Source organism: Callospermophilus lateralis, chromosome 16, assembly GCF_048772815.1.
Source record: "Callospermophilus lateralis isolate mCalLat2 chromosome 16, mCalLat2.hap1, whole genome shotgun sequence".
Lineage (NCBI taxonomy): Eukaryota > Metazoa > Chordata > Mammalia > Rodentia > Sciuridae > Callospermophilus > Callospermophilus lateralis.
In genome coordinates this window covers 48,735,523-48,762,141 of record NC_135320.1, presented here as the reverse complement: position 1 = coordinate 48,762,141, position 26,619 = coordinate 48,735,523, and the positions used below count along the sequence as shown (strand labels likewise).

The 26,619-nt window shown below is 34.5% G+C and overlaps 1 protein-coding gene across 4 annotated transcripts in view; it reads right to left on the bottom strand.

The window, feature by feature from the left end:
• Positions 1–26,619, bottom strand: part of Slc26a7 (solute carrier family 26 member 7) — a 110,081-nt gene that overhangs the window by 26,926 nt on the left and 56,536 nt on the right. For all 4 annotated transcript variants that reach the window (XM_076835889.1, XM_076835890.1, XM_076835891.1 and 1 more), the window contains 6 exons: positions 22,942–23,094; positions 19,234–19,316; positions 16,967–17,114; positions 14,581–14,694; positions 6,657–6,734; positions 5,404–5,499 (listed from right to left, as the gene is read on the bottom strand). In XM_076835889.1, coding sequence (XP_076692004.1) covers positions 5,404–5,499; positions 6,657–6,734; positions 14,581–14,694; positions 16,967–17,114; positions 19,234–19,316; positions 22,942–23,094 — 672 coding nt within the window. The remainder of the gene's footprint in view (positions 1–5,403; positions 5,500–6,656; positions 6,735–14,580; positions 14,695–16,966; positions 17,115–19,233; positions 19,317–22,941; positions 23,095–26,619) is intronic.

Below are 26,619 nucleotides of genomic sequence, written 5' to 3'. Positions count from 1 at the left end.
GTCTTACTCTACCTTGAACACTAAATGAGCCTGCTTGAGTGTGGCAGAACAAGACCTCACCAAGCGTTTAGAATCCAGTTCCTCCTGTCCAGCCTCCATGATTCAAAACAGCATGGGCAACTAAGGATGCTGGACCCTGCCACTTAAGAAACCACAAATCCTGGAGGCCAGGACTCATCAGAGCAACCAAAAATTTTGGTGCCATCTGGTTCTGTTTTTAAAGCATATTTACCCTCCCACAACACCATCTATTATAAGTCAAGCTCTTCAAATGCTTCTTTTTTCCCCCTGTGGCTACATTTACAACTTTAAAAATATGACAAATGGAAATTAATAACATAGATCAGTAAATAGTTCTATTAGAATTTGTCTCAACAGTTTTCTGTAACAATTCCTGTTAAAGATCCAAATATTGGTTATCACAGTTATTTATATATTGATTAGCTCTTGGGTCCCTTTTATTTTTTTTTCATCATTTGAAAAAAAAATGAAATCCACAGCCCTTAAACACAAACTTACCCCCAGGTTAAGTTTAAATATAGAACACATAAAGTATTGCTTCTAATAGAATATCCATTAGTGTAAAGCACTGGTGGGTCAACTCACCTTTCCCTGACCTATCTGTTTTACTATATGTTTTGGTGACAAATTCATACCATCAAATTTTGATAGATCTGTTTAGCTATTCAAACTGTTTAGCTATTCAAACATCTGAGTCCCTGAGTAAAATCTACATTTAGATTCTTTATTACTTTAAAGAGGGTTCTGACCTTCAACTCAAAATAGAAACAATATTGAACTGTAAAAAAAAGTGAAAAATTAAAAATGTTTCTGATTTTTCATGTGATAACTACTTACATAACTTTTTTAGCCTTTAGACCTTCAAATTATTTTACACACACATATACAATTTTTGGTAATTTTTATTCCACTATACTGTAGGCATATTCTATCTATTGAATAATCTAGATATGTTATGTTTACTGAATAATATAGCCTATATTCTCAAAAGTCTAGGCAATATTTTGTTGCTCCAAATATTATATCAACATTATACCCCAATAATCCATGGCTTTTTGCTGTTGAATTCCTTAGCAGATAAGAAATATTCATCTATTATCAAGCTAATCTAATGTCCCATTGAATCATCATGCACCTGGTACACTCATGTCAAGTTTCTCAATCTCACTCCTTGCCTATACCACATGTTCTCACTCTAAATTTTCAATAATCATGTCCAAGCAGTATATTACCAATTTTAAGCTCTTAAGCCATTTTCCAAATTATTATAAAACACCTTCAAAGTCAACAACTCATTAACACAAATGCATTAACTTCATACCCAAATCTACCCTTCCTCCAATGTTCTCCTTCAGTTAGAACAATAATATTCTTCAACACACTATAATTAGAAACATTTTACTCTCTCTTCTTTCATCTACTTGTCAAATCATTTCCCAAGCCCTATCAATTATTAATCAAAAATATCTAAAACCACACCCTTTTTCAATTTATTAATGATTGCTAGTTTATACCTTACTGTCCCTTCCCTAGACTGTTCTGACAACTCCAATTATCGTTCTGTTTTTGTTATCTGCATTATAAACTATTTATCATACAGCTGCCAGAATTACCTAAGTATACATTTGGATATCATATGTAGATAGTATATTAAAGATTTCTGTACTCTACTCCTTTATATTAAAATAAATCAAATACAACCTATAAAGGGAAAAAATCAACTTCAATGTAAAAAAGAACATGTTCACAATCCTTAACTACAAAATAAGATACAAATCTGTCAAATACTGTGAAATCTGGATAATATTCAATGAGGATACTAGAAGGCAATCCTTTTCTTTTTTTCTCAGAGTTCCATCAATTTTACATGTTTGCCTAACCACTGGAATCCTGGGAATCCGGTGTGATAATCTTGATAAAAACTTCAAGAGGCAAGAGCTTCTAAGTTCTACAGGGAAGGTTGAGCCACCAGAGAAGCAGGGAATGTACCCATGGAGTTTTACATGATACAGTATGACTGCATTGGCAGTGTCACAACCTAGCCATTTGTATCACAACCTAGCTTCCTGACCAAGGAAGACTTAGAGATGAAGCAACCTGAAGTATGAAAAGGAGACAAGTGTCAGGTTGCAAGAGAACCTGTGATTTCTGAGATTTTGCTTTAACTGGGGACATGTATTAAAATGACATGCCTAAAACCATTCCTGTCTCCTGCAATTCCCATGTAACTTTTTAGTAAATATTTAAGTTCACTTAAAAAAATGCATATTCCTAATCATCAAGGTAACTACTTATAGAAAAGAGAAAATGAAAACCTGAAACAAAGACAAAGGATAGGTCTGAACATGTAATCAGAATCTCAGGAAAGAACTTTTGAAAAGATATGAAATATGAAAGAAATACTTCATTTAACAAAGAGAAAAATTTTGTTAAAGGAGATTAAAAAAAACATGCTGGAAGAATTTAGGAAAAAAGTTGAGTAGAAATAAAAATATTGGTGATATAAAAAACATTTAAAAGTAGAAAACAGAATAATCAAAACTAGAAATTCATAATCATAATACAATAAATAAAGAAACCACACCAGGGGGTGGGGGAGGCAGGAAGGAGTCATGGGAAAATACAGAGACATGAAAAAAGAAAAAGCAAAATCAACAAATACAATATTTGTTAAGAAGACAGAACAAATAAATTTGAAAAAAATCTCCAAAGATACATTAGAAAAAAAATTTATAAATAATTATTGATTCTGAGATCAAAATATACATAATGCTCATAGAAATTTGAGATTTCTTTTTGTTTCTGAGATCAAAAGGATATGTGGTGTTCATAGAAATTTGATACTGGAGCATTAACCACAGAAACATTCTGATAACATCACCAAATTTTGTGAGCAGAAAGAATGACCTTCATTGTGTATTAATTTAGAAAAAAACAAAGTTGCATAAAATAACCAACTATCATGTTTACTTCTATTTTTCTATGTTATTGTTCAATGTCTAAAGATAATGCCAAGTCTAAAAAGTTCAGAAAGAAAGCATTTTAAACTCAGCCAAAAACTACATTTTAGTATTTGTGAAAAAGGTCAATATTTTTATAATGTTATAACTTTGAATACAAAACACATGAACCCTTTTAGGAAAACTATTTAGTGATGACATACAGAAAACAAAGAGGTGAAATGAATAACTCAGAAATGAGAAACTATATTATTTAAAGATAAAGGGTAACCAATTTATATGCTTTTAAACAATAAAATTCTATATTTTCTATAACTCCATGAATGATAGTGTCTTCTTCCATTGATGTTCCTATCTAGAGTCTTAGATGTCATTCTAGACGGATCTACTTTATAGGATGAATTGATGATAAAGACTAACTATTTCAATCTTTTAAGTATTTTTCAAATCCATCTTGTCTTGAACTTCATGATCTCAGCCTTGGTCTAGGCTGTCCTCATTTGCCTGAATTACTAGGGCAGTGCTCTCATTGTGATATTCTCTTTCAGTATGATTAATTTCCCTAAAATTACCCAAGTGATTTTTTTAATACATAAAGCTTATTAATCTTATATCTACTTCACTATTCTGTGATACTTCACTGTCTCCAGAATGAAATCTAAAGGTAGTCTTTCACAATCCATTCCATTCTTAACTTTTACAGCCTCATTTGTCATTACATGCAGATTCACACTGCATGTCCCACCCACGCTGAACACCTTGGTATGGAGATTCAAACATGCTCATTCCTGTATCTTTGCACAGATTGATCTCTTTCTCTCTTCCCCAGATAAAATGGACTCATTCTTCAAATCTCCGCCTAGAAATCACTTCTGAAAAGAAGCCTTCTCTAATATCTCCTGTCCCCTGCAATATGGAAACATGTTTCCTTCCATATGATTAATAAGCTCCTTAGAAATACCTTTCTCACAGGGTTATCCAGTAGCTTGTTGAATAAGTTTGCATCTTCTTTTAAACCACTTTTAAAATTTAAAAAAATGTTGGGCTGTGGTTGTGGCTCAGTGGTAGAGCGCTTGCCTAGCGTATGTGAGGCACTGGGTTCCATTCTCAGGACCACTTATAAATAAATGAAGGTCCATCAACAACTAATAAAAAAAAAGTCATGATCCTCACTCAACCTCATTAAGTGTCCTCTTGGCCTGTAGTCTGCATTCATATTTCAGCTCTGCTGTGAGAGCCCTTAGTATTAACCAGTACAAATGAGTGCTTCTGCCTCCACTTTTCCCCTGCACCAAGCTTTCACTTGTATTTCCAGGTGTTCCTGTGTCTGCTTCCTGAACCATAAGCATCTGGGAAAGACTGGTAGCTCATATCTACATTGCTCATGGCACTCGGCATCACACTTTGGTAGAAACTCAGTAATACTGTGCCTTGTTATTATGAAAGTAGGTATAAGTAGGTATTAGAAAAAACAATCCCCTAAGGCTCACAGAACAAAGAATCTGAAGGAGTAGAAATACATAGATCACGACATTTCAATATGGTCAATACCATATAAAGAGAAGGGTATTCATGAATTATTTCACCTATATGGAGAGGATTTGGATGCCCATATACAGACAGGTTTCTCTAAAATGTAAGTATGCTAAACATTTCTGTTCATTGAAACCACACTTCATCATTGTTCAGTATACTTTAATCTGTTCTCAGCAATAGCCTATTAACATAACACTCTCATCAGTGTAATTCATTCAAGATATTCATGTATTTAGAATGAATGTGATCACCATAAAGCCATTCGCCCTATATCCACATAGCATACATTCATGGCAATTAATGCTAGCTTTACATACACATTATAAATCATCATATCTCTATTGGTATGTACCTTCCTGATGAGCCTAGTTTCCAGAATCAGTTCATAATGTAAACTGGACATCCCCAATACACTCAAATTAGTTAGCTGTTTTTGTTTTTTTTTTTTTTGGGTGTGGGGGGCAGTACCGGGGATTGAGCTCAGGAGCACTCAACCAATGAGCTACATCCCCAGCCCTATTGTATTTTATTTAGAGGCAGGGTCTCACTGAATTGCTTAGCACCTCGTCATTGCTGAGGCTGCCCCTGAACTCATGATCCTCCTGTCTCAGCCTCCTGAGCCTCTGGGATTAGAGTCATGTGACACCATGCTTGGCTAGTTAGCATTTCTTTAAAAGTTCTCAAACTATACACAGAATTTCCATTTCTGTCTCTTATAAAAACAATTTCTATTTTAATGCTTTTATTAAGATTTTGAAAACTGGTAGTTTGTAAAGTATATAAGTCTTAAAAGCCTAAATCTGTTTTCTGCAAATAAAACTATTAAAGCTTATTTGGTAATGTACTTAAACCAAAGAAGAAAATTCAGGGTGAAATTTCTACTTACCCAATCGATCTTATCCACATTCCAATATTTTTTTAAGTCCCGGAACTGTATTAGCATTCCCTTCAGCCCCACTACAATAATACTTGCAAGAACACACTGCAAACAAAAATAAGCCAGTAAAAAACAAGATAAAGATTTTAGTCAGAAATTAAAAGGACCACAGTATTTTTTTATTTCTTTGTTTTTAAAAGAAAATACTATGGAGAAGCCGTCACCAGTTAAAAGACTAAAGTAATGCTTGTTTTGTTTAGAACTAATTTATTATTGTACTTTAGAAATATAATATCAATTCTAGGAAAATCACAGGACAAAAACTTCTGCTATTCCACATCCCAAGGTAGAAAAGAAGGAGGGAAAAGAAGTGAATGATAAGGATGAATAGTATGTCCCTTCATAATTATACACTGTCACTTGTTTGAAATGTGTTTGTTGCAAAACTATGACACATTTATATTATTCATTTCTTTACAATTGCATTGAATCTCAATTATTTGGTTTTGCTAGAGGATATTTATAACTCTCTTGGAAAGGGAACTTGATTATTGGAAGATCATTCCATGGAAATATTTATCTTCACTGCAAAAGTGAAGAATTAGAGCAACAAAGGGTGGAGACTGGCTCTTTTTAGCCCAGCATCTTAACTTGAGTCACTTTAGTGCCTCAGACTTATAAAGAGCAAAAGAAACTACTGGTTCTAATGTTCTGTATCAAGGGTGGGACCATGTATTCTGAATCCTTCTTCCTTGCCCCAGCATACAATTTTTTTTTAACAGATTTCTTATAAAATTCTTCCAAAGTCTACTTTTTGTAAAGCAGAGTATTTCTTGTTACACCTTCCAGATAAGCACAAAATACCTAGTTCCAGAGTGCCATTTTTATATGTGAGCTGAAGAATTATAAGACTGTCACAGTGGGGCTGTGGCTCAATGGTAGAGTGCTTGCCTAGCACGTGTGAGGCACTGGGTTTGATCCCCGGCACCACATAAATAAGTAAATAAAGGTATTGTGTTCATCTACAACTAAATGTGTGTGTGTGTGTGTGTGTGTGTAAAAAGAAAATAGACATGGTACTCTCCCTTGGTACCATCCTTACCTCATCAAATAAGTATCTTTGCACCCCTCCCCTCCATTTATCTTTACTTATGTGAGACGATTTTCAGATTAAGGATTACTGATTTGACTCTTCCTAGAAATTGTATTCACAATGATTTTCATTAAAAGTAAATGGTAGATAGTAAAAAACACTACGGTACCATGGGCAGCCAGTACAGCAAAGGTCCAATTGCATAGATGACTATAAGGATGAAAATGCAAGATATTAGACAGGCCACCTGTAAAACACAAGACAGGAAAGAAAAGAAGAAATTCTTGAACTTTTTATTTTTATTCCAAATTTGTGGATGAGAGTGACAATTTCTTAGTTCGTCTTGATTAGAAGACACAAAATGTAGGTCCATCATTGTTAAATTGCATAGACTGTCATTATGTTTTGCAGTCAAAGGAAGCTAAACATGACAGGTGACAAACTGGTGCAATCAAATTAAGTCAGTGATGAGAGAAAAGCAATTCCACACAAAGAAATAGGACACCATCAATGTTTACGGCACATCACAGCCATGGCTTGCTGCTGTGGAATAGGAAAAGTGACATTCCAGGAAAAGACCTTTAGCCTGTTGTTGTTTAGCTCGACTCCCCTTCTTCTTCATACAGGGTTATGTAGATAATCACCGGAAACGCAGCTTAGGGTTCTTCTGTGCTGATGACAAATCTCCACTGAAACACTTTCTCTCTGGAGTTATTTGTTAGTAGGGTCTCTATATGAAATGGTTCTCTGAGATTATAGGAGCAGTGAAACAGACTGAATAATCCTGAAATGTACAGTTTTCTAACCCGCTGAGTCTGCTGGCAAAACGCAATTCAGAGCACCTGACCCCTGGAGCTGAGCTCTGCTAGAGGGAGAACCTGACTTCACATGACTTCATATAAACACTTGGCCACACTGTTGTGCTAATAGGAGCAAATCGACTCTCACAGACCACAGAGATGCCCAGAATATCATTATGGAGCCATTGAGGAAATTCTGACTTATCAGAATGGCTTAAATTAAAAATAATTGATTTCAAGGGCTGGCAGGGACATACAGCCATTGGAGATCTCTGGCGTTGTTGGTGGTAGTGCAATATGATACAGTCACTTTGCAAACAGTTTGGCAGTTCCTTATGACCTTATGCATAAGCATAACCATAGACTTAAGGCTGCCTAAGAGAAATGAAAGAATGTGCCTATGTGAATGTCCATATATAAATATTTGTTAGAAACTTTGTTCATAAACACCATATAATATGTAAATAACTGCAATGTCCACCTTCGTTGAATAAATTGTGGCATAGCTATATGATGGAGTCTACTCAGCAATAAAAAGAACATGGATGAAATTCAAGCCATTAAGCTTCTGTGCTCATCTGGAAAAAGAAGTTAGACATAAAAGATGATAAGATACATGCATGTACAGTAATGCCACAGTGAAATTTGTTCTAATGATTATAATAATAAAAAAATTTAATGTTAAGTAAATAATAAAAATCTACAAGATCCTTTATCTTGGACATTCTGAAAAAAAAGAAAAATTATAGGATTCCAAGGATGGGTGGAAGCAGAGAATTAACTATAAAAGAATAGGAGAAACTGTTTGTTGTGATGAAAATATTATATATCTTGATTGTATTTGTGGTTATACAACATACTTTTCTAAATTAAATGAACTATACAACTAAAAAGGATGAATTTTATTATGGCTAAATGTACCTATAAACATGATTTGGAGAAGGAATCTGTCATAACTCCTTGCACACATGTGTGCACACCCAGATTTAGTATAGCCTCATTTCCTGCCTGAACCTGGTGCTATTAAAGGGGTATATGGCGGGACATAGGGGGATGGTGGTTGTGGGCAGGTGACCCTTCAATTATTCAGCTAAACAGCCTCTCAAACAGAACTTAGAACAGGCCTTTCTATGTCGGCAGAGGTTGAGGAAGTTTGTCCTCTCACATTTAATAGAACTACTCACTAACACATCACAGTGGGTATAAAGGGGAAAAATAATTCTTACATGGAAATGAGTCATTAGGCTTTAAATGGTTGTCCATAAAAGAGATTAAACAATACACCAAACTGACCATTTAGGAGTAATTAATTGGTGGTTTTATGTGGTAAAAATTTCTTAAACAATAAAATATGATACTTGTAATTCCTTTGGCCTGGAAAGATCTAGGTGTTGAAGTGCAGACCACAGATCCATCCAGAAAGCAGCTCAGTGACTGAGTAAATCTACGTTCTTATGGAAAGGAAACAACACTAACTGCTAAGGTTTGTTTCAAGACACAAAACAACGACATGTATCCTTTTTGTAGGACTTTTTACTCCTATGCTCACCATGTACCTGAAAGCAAAACCTTCCTTCTTACGAGGTGGAATGAACTTAATTTGGAGGCAAATTGCTTGAAAGGATCTGAGTCAGAGGGGCAACAAGACTTCTCCAAGGTCATAGACACAGGGAGTTAAAAAAGCCCACAGGCAACATAAATATGTACTGAATTGGGATCCCTAAAAGCCAAGTGCATTTTGGCACAACTCTATATGTTGGTAATTTTTCTGCCTCCTGCCAATAAGAGTTGATGATGGGACTCTGTGTGTTCAGTGGGAAGATGGGGACACAGCAGAGCACAAAATGGCATTGAGATTAAGAAACTTTAGACTATGGGCAAAATCATTTTTTTCCCTCTCTCTCCTTAAAAGAATAACATGGCAGTTAAAAGAATAGAAGATTCCGTGGCAATCTTATTTTTAATAGTTTTAAATGTTGATAATAATCTTAATATAAATACACACATGTATCAAGTGATTTCTAAAGATTTGTTTACTTTTGTGTTTTGTTTTCCTATGTTAATAACTTGTCTTTTCTCCTTGAGTCAAAGTAGGACATGCATCATAGTTCTAATATTAAATATTGGCTCTGATTGTAAAGTGGAGCATTTGATTTAGTAATGGAGAGTTTGCAAACACACAGTAGCCTGCAGCTGTACGCAGTAGTGTTCAAAGTGAGGCAGTTCTCTCAATTTTTTGCTTTTAAAAACAAACTAAGATTTGCAAAGCCACACTGTTGAGTAAAAATTCAAATGTATTTTAAAATATATATATGTATTATATAACAATATACTAAAAATGTGTTATATATAACAAAAAATTATTATATATAAAAATATATATAAAATATTATGTATATATATATATATAACAATATACTAAAAATTACTGTTGAGTAAAAACCCAAAGGTATTTTAAGATTCATATATATATAACATATATATATAGTACACATAACAATATAGTAAAAATTTTTATAGAACTTGCAACCCAAATAATTCTACTTGAAAACAATGAAACACAGCTACATTTACACTCTTCTCTAAATAATATTAACTTTCTTTTTGGTTTTTAATATTCAAAAACAAACAAAACTGAATTAGTTCCTTCTTAATAAGTTTCAAATAGACCTAGACTGTAATTAGTAATGATACGCATTCACACCCTTAATTATCCACGGGGTAACCAGTGCCCAGGTATAGTGTTCAACTCTCCATGTCATATTAAATGCCCAGAGATTCTTTTATTTTAAAATTATCACTAGTCATATTTAAAAGTTAATTCTGCCTAGAAGTTAGTGAAATAAAATCTCTATTTTTTTCTTATGTCATTCTTAAGTAAGATATATGTTACATGTTACTTACAAAGAAAACAGGCATTATTATATTTAACTATACATATATTTGGCTGGAGAAAGGGGACAGTCCAGGCATTTCCTTCTTCAGTAATAGTCAAACAATGCAGATAGGTGGATACCCTACTGCATGCACAATCTTGTGGAAAGTAACAGGATGGTTAAAGAGATAGGGGGGAAATGGATGGTAGAAAGAAAGAAAAGGCATTGGGTATCTAAGGCTAGAGTAAGAAGGTGTTCAAGAAGATGCAAGCAATGAGCCAAATTTTGAAAGACTGAGGGAATATCGTTTGGCAAATTAGAACCCAGAGGCAATCCTAGTGTTGCAGAACAACACGCCAGCTGTTGTTTTCAGTTGTGGCTGCGCTGCCTCTGCAGCAGATGCTGTCTGGCATCCCTTGTGGTTCCGCAATGCCTCCCCAAGTCCCAGAAGAGCACTCGTGTATCTCTTCCGTTGGAAGTGAAGAGAAGCATGCAGTGGAGAGAGCCAGGGGACTCTGAGCCCCCTCCCATAGTTAGCATTCATCAGAAGGAATGGGGGGGGGGGAATTGTAGCATTCATTTGTGCTATGAGTCCAGGCGGCACCAAGATTTTCTTATTCTGCTAAAGGCTTTTCTTAGAGGCACGTGCTTTGGATGTCACATCTAAAGGGGGTCACTTTAAAAAGGGTTTCTTCTACACATGGGAAATAGAAATGTATCCAGGCCTTTAACCACAGCACTTGATATTAAATGACCCCATCTTTTGTTATTCCTATTCAAACATTTTAATCTAAATAGGAATAAAGCATTAAAAAGCTTTCCCCTCTACTTACTTGTATTGAAGAGCCTAAATTCCCTAACCAATACAATTCTATGTGGCTCTTGAGCATTTGAAATGTGGTCATCCATATTAAGATGAGCTGCAAGTGTAAAATACATGCCAGGCTTCTAAGTCTTAGTACAGGAGGAAAATAATATAACAATATTGTTAATAAATTCTAGATTATTATTATTACTATAGATTATTATTATAGAGTCCAGGTTAAATTATATTTTTACTATACTGGCTAAATTAAGTTATAGTATTAACATTAATTTTATCAGTTTCCTCTACTTTTTAGTGTGGCTGCTAGGTATTTAAATTACCTGAAAAACCTCATGTTTCTAATGAAGAGTGCTTCTCTAAAATATATAACTTGCATTTAAAAACTTATGCAAAGCCTTTTCTGGGTTCCAAGCAAGAGGCATTATGATTATATTTGCATTTTAAAATGATAACTGAAATGTTTCAGAATAAAAGCAGTTAGTAAATCAATTAACAAATATAACATAGCTATCACTAGTTATCATTAGGCTAAAAATTGAAAGGCATCAAAGTCTTCTAAGATAGTTTACTGTTTATAAATCTAGTTCCGAAGAGAGTCACAGCCATTTTAGGGGCTGTTTTGTGAGATCATGTCACAAAGAAAAATGTTTCCGCAAATAGCCTATTTTGAACTGAACTTTTAATATTTGGCTTGTCTAGAGCTTTCTTAAAATCATGTCAGTTATCAGTTATACCCACATAAACTTAACAGTTGCAATGTTAAAGGTCTGAAATGACTACCATGGGAAAGCATTCTCAATTTAGTATACACATTAACTCATATTCTTTCCCTATGCAAATTTAATGGAAATTATTAGAAAGATCGGTGACAATCTCAATAAGCAGAGAATCATAAAAATATTCTACTAGTAAGCTTTGTTTCCCTGAACTGGTGTTTTGTTAGGTTTTTTTTTTTTTCATTTCTTTTGAAGTTAGATGGATACCATGTGGGGGGGATCTCTATTAAATAAAAATTCCTTAGAAAAGTTCTGTTTTCTAATCATTCAAATATGTGGCCTCAAGAACAGAGAAGAGAAAGGTCATTCTTCTATCCCTGCCCTATTAATCAAATTTATGCCCAACTCAGATTTTAAAATAAGTACAAGCTTTCTCAAAATATTCTTCCTCTTAGACATTTGATGTTGAAAGTTACAAAGATTAATCAGAGGGTTTTCTGGTTACTAAAATAGTAATTAGAAAAATATGGTAAATGCCTAAGGAGACCCCAGAGAAGGCACATATTCAAAGTGGATTCTGTTTCAACCTTTTCTGTCCATGTGACAAATGAGAATGCTACCTTGGTCAAGGTCCCTCAGCAAGCTGAAGGGGCAGCCAGGGCCAGAAAACCATCTTGTTGCATTCCAATCAAACTAGGATGTTTTAATATTATGTGTTTTTTTAAAAAAAGGTTCTAAAAATATCTCATACTTTAAAAATAAAAATAATAAAATCAGTGATAATCACTAACATTTAAAGAGCATTTATTTGGTGCTTAGGTATTAAATTAAAGCATATGTTAACACATTTAATCTTTATGATATTGTAATTTCATTTCAACAGATGAGTCCATTTAAACAAGAGAAGTGAAGTTACTTGTACAAAGTCACCCAGCTATATGTGGTTGAGCCAGGTCACAAGCCCAGGCTCTGGAACTCATGTCTTAACCATTCTTGATGTTTATTGATCCTGAATATGAAAAGAAGAAACTTAATATACTCACATTCAGTTCTTGGAGTAAAGGATGACTTTTAAGTATGCTACAAATTTAAGTGTCTAAACTTAGATCACAAATATTTGAGAGTACAGTTTGCAAAAATATTAGTGCCAACACACAATGAAATTATACTTGAAATCACTGTGTAAAAATCCATCAAACAATCAGGCACAGTGGCACATGCCTGTAATCCCAGTGGCTCAGGAAGCTGAGGCAGGAGGATCGTGAGTACAAAGCCAGCCTCAGCAACATAACAAGGCACTAAGCAACTCAGTGAGACCCTGTCTCTAAATAAAAAAATACAAAATAGGGCTGCAGATGTGGTTTAGTGGTCGAGTGCCTCTGAGCTCATTCACCAGTAACCACCCTCCTCCCCCCCAAAAAAATCAATCGAATGACTTGATATCAAGCAAAGTTTGCATGAAGAGTGCACTTATTTTTTAATATTTATTTTTTAGTTGTAGTTGGACACAATACCTTTATTATTTATTTATTTTTATGTGGTGCTGAGGATCCAACCCAGGGCTTCTCATGCACTCAACCACTGAGCCACAACCCCAGCCCAAGGAGTATATACTTCTTAGCTCATGAATTGTGGCAATTATTTGTCTGCTGAATTAATGCATTTGGAATTGGTTGCTGCTTCCCCTCTGCTCCAAAGAATGTTTTATTAGTTTTATGTCATGTTTTAATATGTATTTATGTGTGTTTTTCTTTTCACTTTCCCTCAAGGTCAAGAACCATATACTTTTCAAATTTGTTTTTCTACAGTCCAAAGAAAACATTTAATGTAGGACAGACCTCCCAAACCTCTTTGAATTAGCAACAAGTTGTTTTATAAATTCTCATTCAATTCCTATTTTAAACATAATAAAATGTTTTATTAATGATTGACTATTATTAATGTCTTATATTAAGATACACATGGATTCTCTTGCATGAAACAGTAGCTAAGACAGCAAGGTTTGAAGTGCATTTATCTGCGTTCCAATCCCAGCTCTGCCACTCACTAACTCTGTGAGCAGGGTAAATTACTTCAATCCTCTTTTTCTCAACATTCTCATTTAGAAACTGAGAACAATGATTATACCTCCTTCATAGAATTGCCTAAAGGATTAAAATGAGTTCACTTATATAAAAACATGACATGCAATTCCAAGCACACAACTCATTACTGTTTCCACCAACACCATTATCAATGACAACAGCATCATCTTCCCTATCATCATCATCCTCTTGCTAGCACCCAGCAAATTCTTGGTATTTTGTAGGCCTCTGATAAACATCAAACTGCTTTGAGTTAAAAAAAAAAAAAAAAAAAAAAAAAGTAGCAATTGATTATTCTCTTAAAATATTCACATACTTCTGTGCCACATTCATTCACTGTGCATCTCTATATACAGGAATTCCAGTGTCAGGATTGGTTTTGCATATAATGGATTTTATTTTATTTAAAGGAAGTGAACAAAATTATTTAAACAAAAAAAAAAAAAGTCACCTTGACTTTTTAGATGAATAGAAAAAAAAAGAGTGACCACTAGAGGGAGCTTTGGTTTCAAAGGTTGCTAACAACAAAGCTGCCATTTGTACAGAATTTTCCAGTTTGTTTATTGAATCACTTAGCCTGGAGAAGGGCTGTTCATAAGAAAAGAGGAAGAGAGGGAGAAAGGGAGAGAAGGAGGAAAGGGAGAGGCTTCCAAAAAATTTGAAAAAGTGGAAATACTTTCAGGACTTTACAGACACTATCACTCCCACACTTTCATAATGGAAGTGGAGACCCAGTAGTTTCCTTATTGCTATTCTTTTGTTCTTTTGTCCCTGCTGAATGATCATCTTACCTGTGTCTTTGCCCCTGTGCTATATAGGCCAGCCGTTCTCCCCATGGCTGCAGCACTTGGTATACAGAAGAAAAATGAAGGAATGACATTGCTGAGGCCATGAGCCAAAACTTCCTGCAAGATTGAAAATGGGAGAATGTGTGAGTTCTTAATCGCAAGGGATTCTTAAAGACCACAGATACAATTGTCAGAGACAAAATATTTCAAAAGCCTGTTAGTATTCAATTTCTCTTTTCCCCTACAAGTTGGGAGGGATTTAACAATTATAATAAAAATAGCTAACATTTATTGAGCGCTTACAATGAGCCAGAAACTATTCTAAGCACTTTACTCATTCAATCCCATAACAACCTTATAAGGACACACTATTTATTTATTCTCTCTGCTGCCAGCTTCTCCTCTTTTAAGTCATTACAATGGGGCTTTTATTCCTATCAGTTCACCAATGACCTCCACAATGCTAAACCCAATGGTTAGATTTTACCTTATCTGGCCTAAAACTTGAGCATTTGACATAGTTACTAGCTTCTTCCTCCTTAAAGCCTCTTTCACTTGGCATTTAGGACCTTATACTTTCTGGTTTCTTCCTGCCTCTCTGATCCTTCCTTCTCAATTTCCACTGTGGTTTCTCCTATCTAACCAATTGCAAATACTAGATCATTTCACTTCTTTATTTCTCTTCAGCTATATCTAGCTACCAAAACAAAAACAAAACTATCCAATGACAATTCCCAAATTTAGATCTCCAGCTTCAACCACACTTTGAACTTCAGATCTCTACAGACAACTTGCTGTTCAGCATTGCCATTTAATGACTAACAAGTACATCAACCTTACTATCTAGAGTGACAGATTTCTACCACCTCAACTGGGTCCTCCCACTTTTAGGTCAGGTAAGGTAAAATCTAACCATTGGGTTTAAGATTTCCCCATCTTAAATTTGAAATGCTTAGTCCAAAAGCTTTGGAGTTATTCTAGACTCTCCACACCATTTCTTTCCCCAGCTGGCATGTGGATGTCATCGGGAATTCTGACACTCTCATCTCCTTCATCATTACATCCTGGTCCAAGTCATCACATCTCTCCTGGATTATTGCAAAAGCCTCCTAACAGTTTGTCTGCATTTGTTGTTGTCAGCAAACACAGACAAACATTCCTGCCTTCAAGAAGCTGTGGTTCTAGTGAGGGAATATTGACCACACACACAAAAAAAGATAAATATGGAAATTAAAGCAGTGGAGACCAAGGGAAATCTGGAGTTTAAGAGCTTGGATGACCAAAGGTGCCTTCCCTAAGAGAGAAGCACTGAAATAAAGCAGTTGTGTCAGATATCCAGAGGAACAGCATTAGCTAGAGGATTCAAGGAAAATATAGATGGTTAGCCATGGCTAGAACATAGTATAAAAGGGGACTGGGAGCAGAGAGACAATGGGACAGCAGCAAGTCACATACAGTCTTGTTTGCCATGATAATGAGGCTTCTACCCAAGGATCCTGGGAAGCCATGTGGAAAAGTGGAAGAAAGACAAGGTCCATTTTGTCCACTACTGTATCCCTCATACCTAGGTCAGTATCTGGTACACAGCTAAATCAATATACAACTATAGAATAAATAAATCTTCTTTTCTGAAGATTAAAGAACTGGGAATAAAGATCACCTAATATCAGAAGTAGGATTTATACACAGGTCTAGCATTCATAACGGCTACACCACAGCTTCTTCTCTGATCTGTGCAGCTAGCTCTGAAGGGCCACAAAACTTGAAGCAATTCACTGTCAAGAAATATAACCAATCTTCATTCTTTGGTATTCTTAGAAAAGACCTTCGCATCCTTTACTGTCTTACTAAGAACAATACCAGTATTGTACTTTGAAATCCATAATTTTTAAAAGTTAATATACAGTTATAAATACCTTTGGATTCTTGGCTAAAATCAAATGATAGAGAATATCAAGGTGTATTTCTGTCTTTAAAAAAGTATTTTTAAGTCAGGCACCTGTAATTTTTAAGTACACACCTATAATTCCAGCAACCAGGGAGGCTAAAGCTGGAGGATAGCAAGTTTAGCAAGGCTCTCAGCAACTTAGTGAGACCCTGTCTCAAAAAGCACCCCTGGGTTCAATCCCTAGTATTAAATATATATATATATATATATATATATATATATATATATATATATATAATATTATATTATATTCTTAACAATGAAAGCCAGATTTCAGCTTTCTGTGATTGATGGAGATTTTTCTTCTGTTGTTTTCTTTTCTACCATTCATGTTATACATTCAGGGAAGTTGTAGTTTTCCTAACTTCAACATTTTCAGGATCTGAGAGTACTTAGAACACTAGTACAATGGGGTGAAAATGGGCTGAGGACACACTCCACCTGATTGTCATCGACTGAATATTTGAATTTTTTGGCAGATCCTTGAGCCAGGGCCAGTGAGGCCACGTAGCCTACGAGTGCCACTCCAAAAGCTTCAGTGACTACTGCAGAGAGGATGTTCATTGGGGGAGCTCTAGGTGGAGGAATTCTGTGGAAAGAAAGAGCAAATTGAAGTTGCCAACCTTCATGTAATTTCTGTAACAACTTGCCATGAATGCAACTACAGTAATGACTCTGAAGTTTACATGAAATAAGTAAAATACCCATGAGAAAACCAAGCAGTATTGCCCTTAGAAGTTCTTTATTTTCAACATTATTTAGCAAAAAAGCAAAATTGTGAGGAAGACCACACGCTCAGCTCCATGCATCTAACTTGCACTTACACCCAGGGAATTCAGGTTACACCACAGAAACTGACTCAACAAAAATTTCCTGTATCAGAAACAAAAGCAATTCTGGAAAGTTCTTTCATCCAAACCTTTCCAAATATTTATTTGACTGGCATTGGAGACTGTATTTCCTCCCTTAAAGAATACTACAGTGCTGAATGCAAACACTAGTTTATTGCCAACTACAATTCTTCGGTTAATTCCTGAATTTGCCATTGAGTTAATTATCTTAATTATATTTTTAACTCAATCCTTTCACAAAACACTTCACTATCGCTTACATATGTTAAGAAAATATGTAGAAAGATTCCATCTACTCTGTTGTCAAATATAGGGCCACACTTAATTGTTCTCTGTTTCAAAGAATTGCTTAAAATGTTTCTCAAATAATACCCAGCTTGGGTATTTGAAAATGTTTTCAGATAATACTTTGAAAACCACTTAAATCAAAGTATCATCATTTATGAGACTTATCAAAAAAATCCCTATGGCAAAAGCAGAAGAAAAAGGGAAGTGAACTCATGTTGATTTAGTTATTAGTATATAAGTAGAGTTTTGGTCCTTTCTTATTAGCTAATTCATTTAATTCTCCCAAAAGCCCCCAAACCAAGTACCATCATAACCACTTTATGGAAGAGAGAACATTTCAAGAAAGGTTAGATAACTCATCTAAAGTCATAAAGAGAATGGCTGAGTTGGGACTGGATCTTAGCTCCACCTATTTTCAAAGTCTTGTTTGATCTATGATTATTTAAGATGGTTCCAGAAAGTTCACTTAAAATAAGAAAATGGGAGGGGATGGAGGAGAGGTGTGTCTTACTCCCCAAAGTACTAATGTTTACCTTCAAGACAAATTAATTTGTATGATTATGGTCCTAATATATGTACCATAAAAAACTACTACTATGTCAAAGTATGAGAATTTTTATTTCATGAAAATTTAGTGTACCCAATGAACAAACTGACCTAAAAAGACAGAATAAATTGATTTTCAAGGGTAGAAAGGCAGAGAGAACTTTGGAAAATTGAAGTAAATTCAGTTAATCACCCTTAACATTTATCCACCTAGGCAAGTAGAGAGATTTTTAAAATTGTCTTTTTAATCACTAAGAATTGTTCTACTGTTTCTCAATTATAGTATAGTTAGAAAGCAAAATTGAGGGGTGGAAGATAAAAACTTAGAGGACCCAACAACTCTAACTTTGTCCCTTATTTGTATATTCAGCCCATTAAAAGCAAACAATCCATAAGACTTTTTCTCCATTATGCCTTTTCTTCTTTCAGCCTATTTTTGGAATGACCTTCTGCCTTCCGGGGTGTATACCTCCTCTGTTGTTAAAAATTCTCTTAGGTTCCTGAGGAAGGCTGTAAGTAGGTGGGAATCCCCCTTTTCTTCTTCTAGTCTCCCTCACTATTCAAGTCTACCCAGGCCTGTGGGATTGGTATTTCAGATGATACTTTTCCACATGTATCATGATTTAGGTAAAATAAAAATATTCATAAGAATATGTAGATGGGGGTAATAGGATAGGGTTGACTAAATCCCAGTGCATGACTCTAATTGGCAAATTCAATACCTTCCACTTTTTTGAGTAATACCTTTATGAATAATGTGAATCTTCTACCTGAAATAATGCTATGTAAGGCAATTACCAACATACTTAGTAATGTATGAACTTATATTCTAGGAGTACTGACTGTTTCCCTTCATATGTAGTATTTATTTCTATCATTTTGTAATAGACATTAATTAGAAGTTTATCCCTTAAGATATAAAAAAAAAGAAAAGAAAAGCTTACCCACCCTCCCCCCAAGTCTCTTCCCCTATCAACAAACAAAGAAGCAGACAGACATTATATTTTTAGAAGACTACATTACCCTTTTGGGATACGACCAACTACTTCTAATCCATATGTGTTTTCCATATTGGTACAATAACAAGCAAAAGATGCAGCAATAATCTGTGTGGTTCCATGCAGGGGGAAAAAAAGAAAAATATATTACTGACCTTTTAAAACCCTTAAAACCATTTTTTGAAGTGAACACTGCATGTCCCATGATTACCAAGAGTAAAGCAGCAATTACACACATTTTTTTAAATTAGAAAAATATTGGAAGTCCAAAGGTCAGGGATACTGGAAAGATGATGGTTAGTAGGTAATAGGTGAACAGGAGCCATTGGACAGGAGGCCTGAATTCTGTTGGTTTATAGCTCAGGAGGATAAAGATGTTTGAATGTTCCCAACACAAAGAAATGATCAATGTCTCAGATGATGGATATGCCAGTTGCCCTGATCTGATCATGACACATTGTATGCAAGTGTTGTAATGTCACACTATATCCTATAAATATGGACAATTAAAAATATATTTAGAAAGCTCAAAAGGTCACTCTGAATTTTGAAAGTACATATTTAGTCTCAAAATTAGATGATATCTCAGTATTATGGCTTTTCTAATATTTTTATATCAACCGAGTTGTGTCCAACTTGGAAGGGAAGTCACATAGAGAATATAGGGATGTGTGTGTGTGTGTGTGTGTGTGTGTGTGTGTGTGTGTGTGTGTGTGATGTATGCATGAGCATGCACACAGACACATCAGTCCAACCTAAATACCTGTCTGTCATGATACAAAGGGATACTTTGTAAAACAGCATATTTTTCCCTCCATGAAGACAACCTCTCAAGAATTTGAAGTGTGGATTAATATCTTCAATCTATGTTAGTAACAAGTAATGATTTACAGTCCTGTGAATGTTTGTGAATTTTGAACTTTTACTGTTTCTTGAAGTAAAACATTGGTTCACAGCCCATTTGATCCATGCTTTTTAAATGACCCCTGTGGCGCTTTGGACACCTTATCATGCTGTTACTGATAGGTGCCAAGCAGGGTCACCTGTTCTCTGCCTATATCCATCATCATGTTTAACCCACATACCACAGCAAGTTCTGCCTGTGTTTTATAGCCATGCCAACTGACTATTTTGCATTCATTTTCACATTCTCTGTTTAGGATAATTTTAATAGATACTGATAATTTTACATGGTTATGTTATCAGTTTGGAATGGTTATCTTGTTAAATGAGATAAACCAATTATATACTTAGAGTACAAGTTACCATACACATGGGCAGAAACAAAGTATAACATAGTTACACTAATGAAATAAGGAATACTTAACAATTAATGCCCAATAATACCATTTTGTATGTTTTTCCCCCTATCTGTACATGTCTATTGATATTTAACTGAATAAGTTTCTAAGTGGGCTTAAAAAGCCAAACATATTGAGGACTTTTTTATAAATTTATTTGTTTATTTATTTTAATTAGCTATATATATATGTCTTGAGATTTTTTTTAAAAGATTTCATCTCACTCCAGTCAGAATGGCAGCTATTAAGAATACAAACAACAATAAGTGTTGGTGAGGATGTGGGGGGAAAGGCGCACTCATACATTGCTGGTGGGACTGCAAAATGGTGCAGTTAATATGGAAAGCAGTAGGGAGATTCCTTGGAAAACTGGGAAAGGAACCACCTTTTGAGTATTTTAATAAACAGAAAAAGCTATAAAACTGCTAACAGATTATGTTGTTAAATTTTATAAATATTGTGATATGATAGTAATATTTTAAATCATAGATAGTGTCTTACTTTCTCACTGTATTTCTTTATCAGTTGAGTCTTTGGTCCCTCTTCAGTGTTATTTAATATCATATGTGTGTATAAAGCCAGTACCACCCTTACACCCAGTCATTAGGAGATCCTACCCGGAGGGTCGGGGGGCAGTGTTTTAATGATTCCAGTCTTGCCCTCCTCCATCTCTAGCCTACTCCATAAATGGGAGTTTTGTAGGGACAGGAAGATGTGCCCAACTCGTATTGTACCTCTTTTTGATCTACAGTATGGAACTGAGGAATATATTATTTCATGCCCAAATGGCCCTCTGTCCATGTGTCCATTTCCCTAGGACTATCTTACTAGGGTGGCCCAAGGAAAGCCAAGACACAGTTGTTATGTCTTAGGGAACTGTTTGGAGTTTAGACACTGGAGCAGGAATATCCACACATATTCAGGTGAATCCCCTCATGGTTGGCATAAGAGTGGCAAGATAAGGAACAAGCCAAGAGGCTCTCTCCTCAGGCCACCACATTCTAGCACAGCTCAAAGAAGTGGGAGAATTCTCCACCCTACCCTGGTTTTCAAGGTCATTACTAAGGTACATTAGTCAAGATAGAAAACCACTCCTGTTTTGTTTAACATTTTGATCTGTAATTTTTAAATAGTTGAGCTTTTACCAGTACTTTCGGTATGACAGTAATATTTTAAATCATTGAATTAGCCTTTCAGACTTTTGCCATGGGTCTTATAACTGTCACACTGTATACGGAATATCTTTTATTTTAAGAATAGTTCTTACTATTTTTTCAGAAAATTTCAACTTATTACAAGCTTAAGAGCCTTCCCCCCAGGGTTATTTTCAATTTTTGATTTTATGGAAACTTATATTGTGTATAGCTTCCCAAGATAGGCATTTCTCAATATCTGTAGGACTTTGAGAAATGATGGTATGTTTCAGAATTATTACTTTGAAAGCTAATGACTGTGGTACTCTGAGATCTGTGGCTCATTTGAAATATACACACACATGTGTAGCTCACATTGATTAATGTGTATCTCACTGAAGTGTCAAGAGTATAGCATCATACTTGGCCTCCATCTCAGTTCTGTAGAAATGAATTGTGCCCTACAGAGGCAGCTTCCAATGTTCTTGTCTTTTATAGTTCTAAACCTACAATATTCAACATTATAAAAGGATATTTTAAAAATAATTGAAATTATTTAGACACTATTTGTAAGATATGTGTGTGTATAACACAAATACCATAAAGCTATGAATAAATTAGTAGATTTATTAGAAGTGGTTGTGTTAATATTTCAATTTGACACTTTGTTTAGTTAAGGTTTCCATTAAAGGTGCTTAAATTTTCAAAACATATATTTTCATGCCAGAAGCCTTGGGAGCAAATTATATTGTACTGTTTTGCCATGTACAACAACAACAAACTAATTTTTTAAAGAGCCTGCGCTACCAATGAAAATCATGAGCATCCTTTCAGTAAGACAAAATTAGGTCGGTAACAAGTATAAACAAACTAATAATCATTAGCAGAAAAATTTTAGTTGATAATATTTCTCTATATATCATACAGATGTTGTATTGGTAGGAGGTGGTATCATATTTTATTGGTTTACATAGGATCATGACAGACATCTTTTGAGTCTCACCCTTAGAAATATCTCTTTGAGATCCTAGGTTATATGTTCTCTTATTTATGTAAAAAATTAAAAGCATATGAGAAATGCTGTATAAATTGAGAACATGTGTGCCTCCTTTTTTTAATTATTGACTCAAAATGTTTCCTGTTCCTACATTAATGTATAGCCACGCAAATTAGCCCTACTTTAATGAGACCCAGGAGTAGTTATGGGTTACTGTAGACAATATAGTAAGCATCTGCCGATTACCCCAACCACGGACAGGCTCTGGATAGCAGAAAGCTAAATGTTGATTTCATACTTACCAAAACTAAATCGACAGGAAGAACAACTTTAATTTTCCTTTTAAATTGTTCATTCAGCTCCTTAACAAGAACAAGGACCACGATGCTCAGCAAAGACAAGAGCAGTGCTTCCAGTCGGACAGACTTGATGTTTTCAAAGACGTATGCATAAATCTACAGGAATGAGAAAAAAATAAACAATTTAAAAATTGTTTAAATTTAAAAAAATAAACAAAATAAAAATTTCCATTTTCAGTATGGAAATATGGCACAAAATAAATTCAATGCTGTTTTATAAAAAGGTCTTAATGACTGGGAGGTGAGAATGTTGAAGGAGAAGTAGAGCAAAGCTACATGTTCATGTGCATGTACAATATTGCTTTTGATTATTCCATCAGACTCAGAGTTTGCTCCTACCTACACAAGGACATTACTGGAAAGAATGACTCTTCTAGCTTTTTCCCTAGCACTTAAAAGGTAGAAGTTCTACAACTCATTAGTTATATGTAGATTCAGCATTAAGAGCAGCAAGAGGCCTATAGACCCTTTACCTTTGACCCCACCACTTCTCCTCAAAGCCAGAACCAAACACACATATAAGTCACACATAAAGGAGTTAAGAACTAGTATTTAATGGACATCAGATGTTTGGCTTCATGTATAATATTACCATGTTCTTAGTCACTCAGCATTTATTTATTTGTATATTGCCACATATTTATGCCAAGCACTATGTCAGTGCTACATTTACAATGAGGAACAACTTATATGCAGCCTTAGTATCCACAGAGTATATGGTCTAGTGTAGGAATCGCTAATTAAAATGATAACTAGCACAATATGATGCTATAGATATGGAAGGGGTATCTGAAATGTATAACTTAGAGATGAACCCTTGCCAAGTAAGATAAGTGGGAATTAACCAGGTTAAAGATAGGAAGGAGATAGGTGAGTGAGAAGGAATCTGAACAAAATGTTTTGTCAAAAGGCAATATAACTCCGGCATAGAATGTGGAGAGAAGAGTATAAGATTTCCCAAAAAATACGGTCAGAAACCAATACAACTGTTTGTCTTTAAAAGCAGGCCTATGTGAAATCATGCTGACATTAAAGAATGAGCTTTCTATTAGAAAGAAGATACAATCTACTAACATCAGACACTTGATTTTGGTAAGTTGGGATAATGAAATAAATGTAAGAATTAATCAAGGAAAAGAAAAAAATTAAAGCTGTTTCTAAAATTAAAAGTTTATGTTTATTCAACTAAGTGTCAAATATATTTTTTTCAACAACTTAGGGTCCTGTTGATAATTATATAAGCATCTTATCTAGCAGCATAAAAAAGATGGGGCAAGATTTTTAAAAATTCTAAATTGAGTACTAAAGGGGAAAAAAAAAATAACTAACCTAAATCCAATCCTGTCTCTACCTGAACATTTGATATAAAGAAACCCAACCAAATCTTTCTAATTAGAAAAATAACAACAATTCTCAAATTCATATAGAGTATTAAATGCATAAAAATAAGAAAACTTTGAAGGAGAATATTTGTGAGCTTATACTATCAAACATAAACAAATACAGAGTAATTGATAATATGATACTAGTATTAAAATCTGAAAGAAAAAAGAGAAAATATATGAAAGCCCAGAAACATATTAATTGCATTATAGAAAAGATTATCCAATAACCCATGTTTGAAACAAAATGAAGTGACATGAAATAAATTCTAGATTAAAAGGGTTAAATATAAAAATTGAAGTCACAGAAAAAGTAGGCATTAAAAATGGGCAGAAGACATAACCAACAAAATAAAAGACCAATAAACATATAAACAAAGAGCTAAAACACAGTAGTCATTGAGAAATATAAATTCAAACAGTAAAAATCATATTTTTCTTCTATCAAATTATTAGTGATTTTTAAGTAATAATACTTGATGCTGGTAAAATTTGGAGGAAGAAATGAGAAATCTCTACACTACCCATATGACTGTGAATTGGTATACTCTTTAAGTGATCCTGATAAAACATCAAAAACTTGAAATATTCTATTTTTTGCCCCAGCAGCCCCACTTTAAGAAAATTAGCCTAATGACATAATTAGACTTGTGTGAAAAGACCTTATTACAAGGAAGAACTTAGTACATGGAACCAGTGTTTAAAATAGCAGAGAGAAAGGAAGGAAGGAAAGAGGGAGGCAGGGAGAAAGGAAATTAAACTCATTTAAACAGTAGAGCAAAAGGGAAGTATTTTGGTCACTTTCATATATACAATAGTCTACATTCACTAAAGACATTCCTTTAGACAAAACTCATTTTTATTGTCATGGAAAGGCCTTCCTGTCCTGATGATGAGTAGAAAAAACAACTTGCAGTTAAGTGTGTATGAGTTGATAGTGTTATGGGCTGAACTGAGTTCTTCCCCAAATTAATGTCAAGTTCATATTTTGAGGTCCCACAGTAGCTCAGAATGTGACTGTATTTGGAGAGAGTAGCTTTAAAGCAGTAATTAAGATAAAATGAGGTCATATGGGTGGATGTTCATTCAATATAACTGGTATTATTATAAGAAGAGATCAGGATGCAGATGTGCGTGCACACACACAAAAATCATATGATGTATAAACATACCACAATGAATCCCACTTGTGTATGTAATTATAATGCACTATTTAAAATAATAATATAAGAGAGATCAGTAGAGTACAGCAAGCCAATCAGGGGGAGAGAGGAAGGGAGAGGAATAAGAGTAATAAAATTGTATGCATGCATGAGTATGGTATAATGAATCCCATCATTATGAACAATTAAAATGTACTGACAAAAATAATTTTTAAAAGAAAAAATGTGAGAATGCAACTAAAAGGCAGCAATCTGCAAGGCAACAAGAGGTTTCAGAAGAAATCAATCTCCCAAAAGCTTTATTTTGGACTTCAAGTCTCTAAGTCTGTAAAAAATGTTTTGTTGCTCTTGTTTAAGCCACCCAGTAGGAGATACTTGTTGTGGTAGCTCTACAAACTAATCATATCTTTTGTAACATAAAATTTATGCTTTAAATATCTACATATGGATATTTCTAGAATAGTAATATTCTAGAAATTCTAGGGTCTTCATAAGATGTCTGTGCCAGTCTGTATCTTGCATATTCTCTCTTATGAGGATTGATAACCTATAATTCTAAAGGTGTTAAATAAGCCTTAAATGCTTATTTTCACCCTTTTCTCCCCTCTTCTTTCTCTTGGAAATCCTGAATGCGGTTCTCATAACTTCATTTCTATTTGTCCACAGATTTTTCAAGTCTCCTTTCAGAAGATAAAAAACTAGTTTTTCATTTCAATATGTAAGTTGTTCTTATAGTAGTACAACTTACTGGTGTTCTTTGTTCTTTATGCTTAACATCTCAAATATATGTTGACCACACCCAAAATATTGGGTCAAAATATTATGTTGAATATAGGTAAAATAATCTAGACTACACTCATTAGTATCTCTTAAAATTTGCTTAGTATGTTTCCTAATTCAAGAACTAAGCCTACCTGGTCCAGGAATGAGAGGAACACCTTCTGTAAAGTGGGTGCATCAGGCTATCCAAGATGAATCTATCTATTGAACATGCTTATGAACTTTCTAAAACTTCAAACAAAGAAAATGTACTCTGTTAAAAATGAAGTCTCACTGGGTGAAAGGGATCAGAGTAG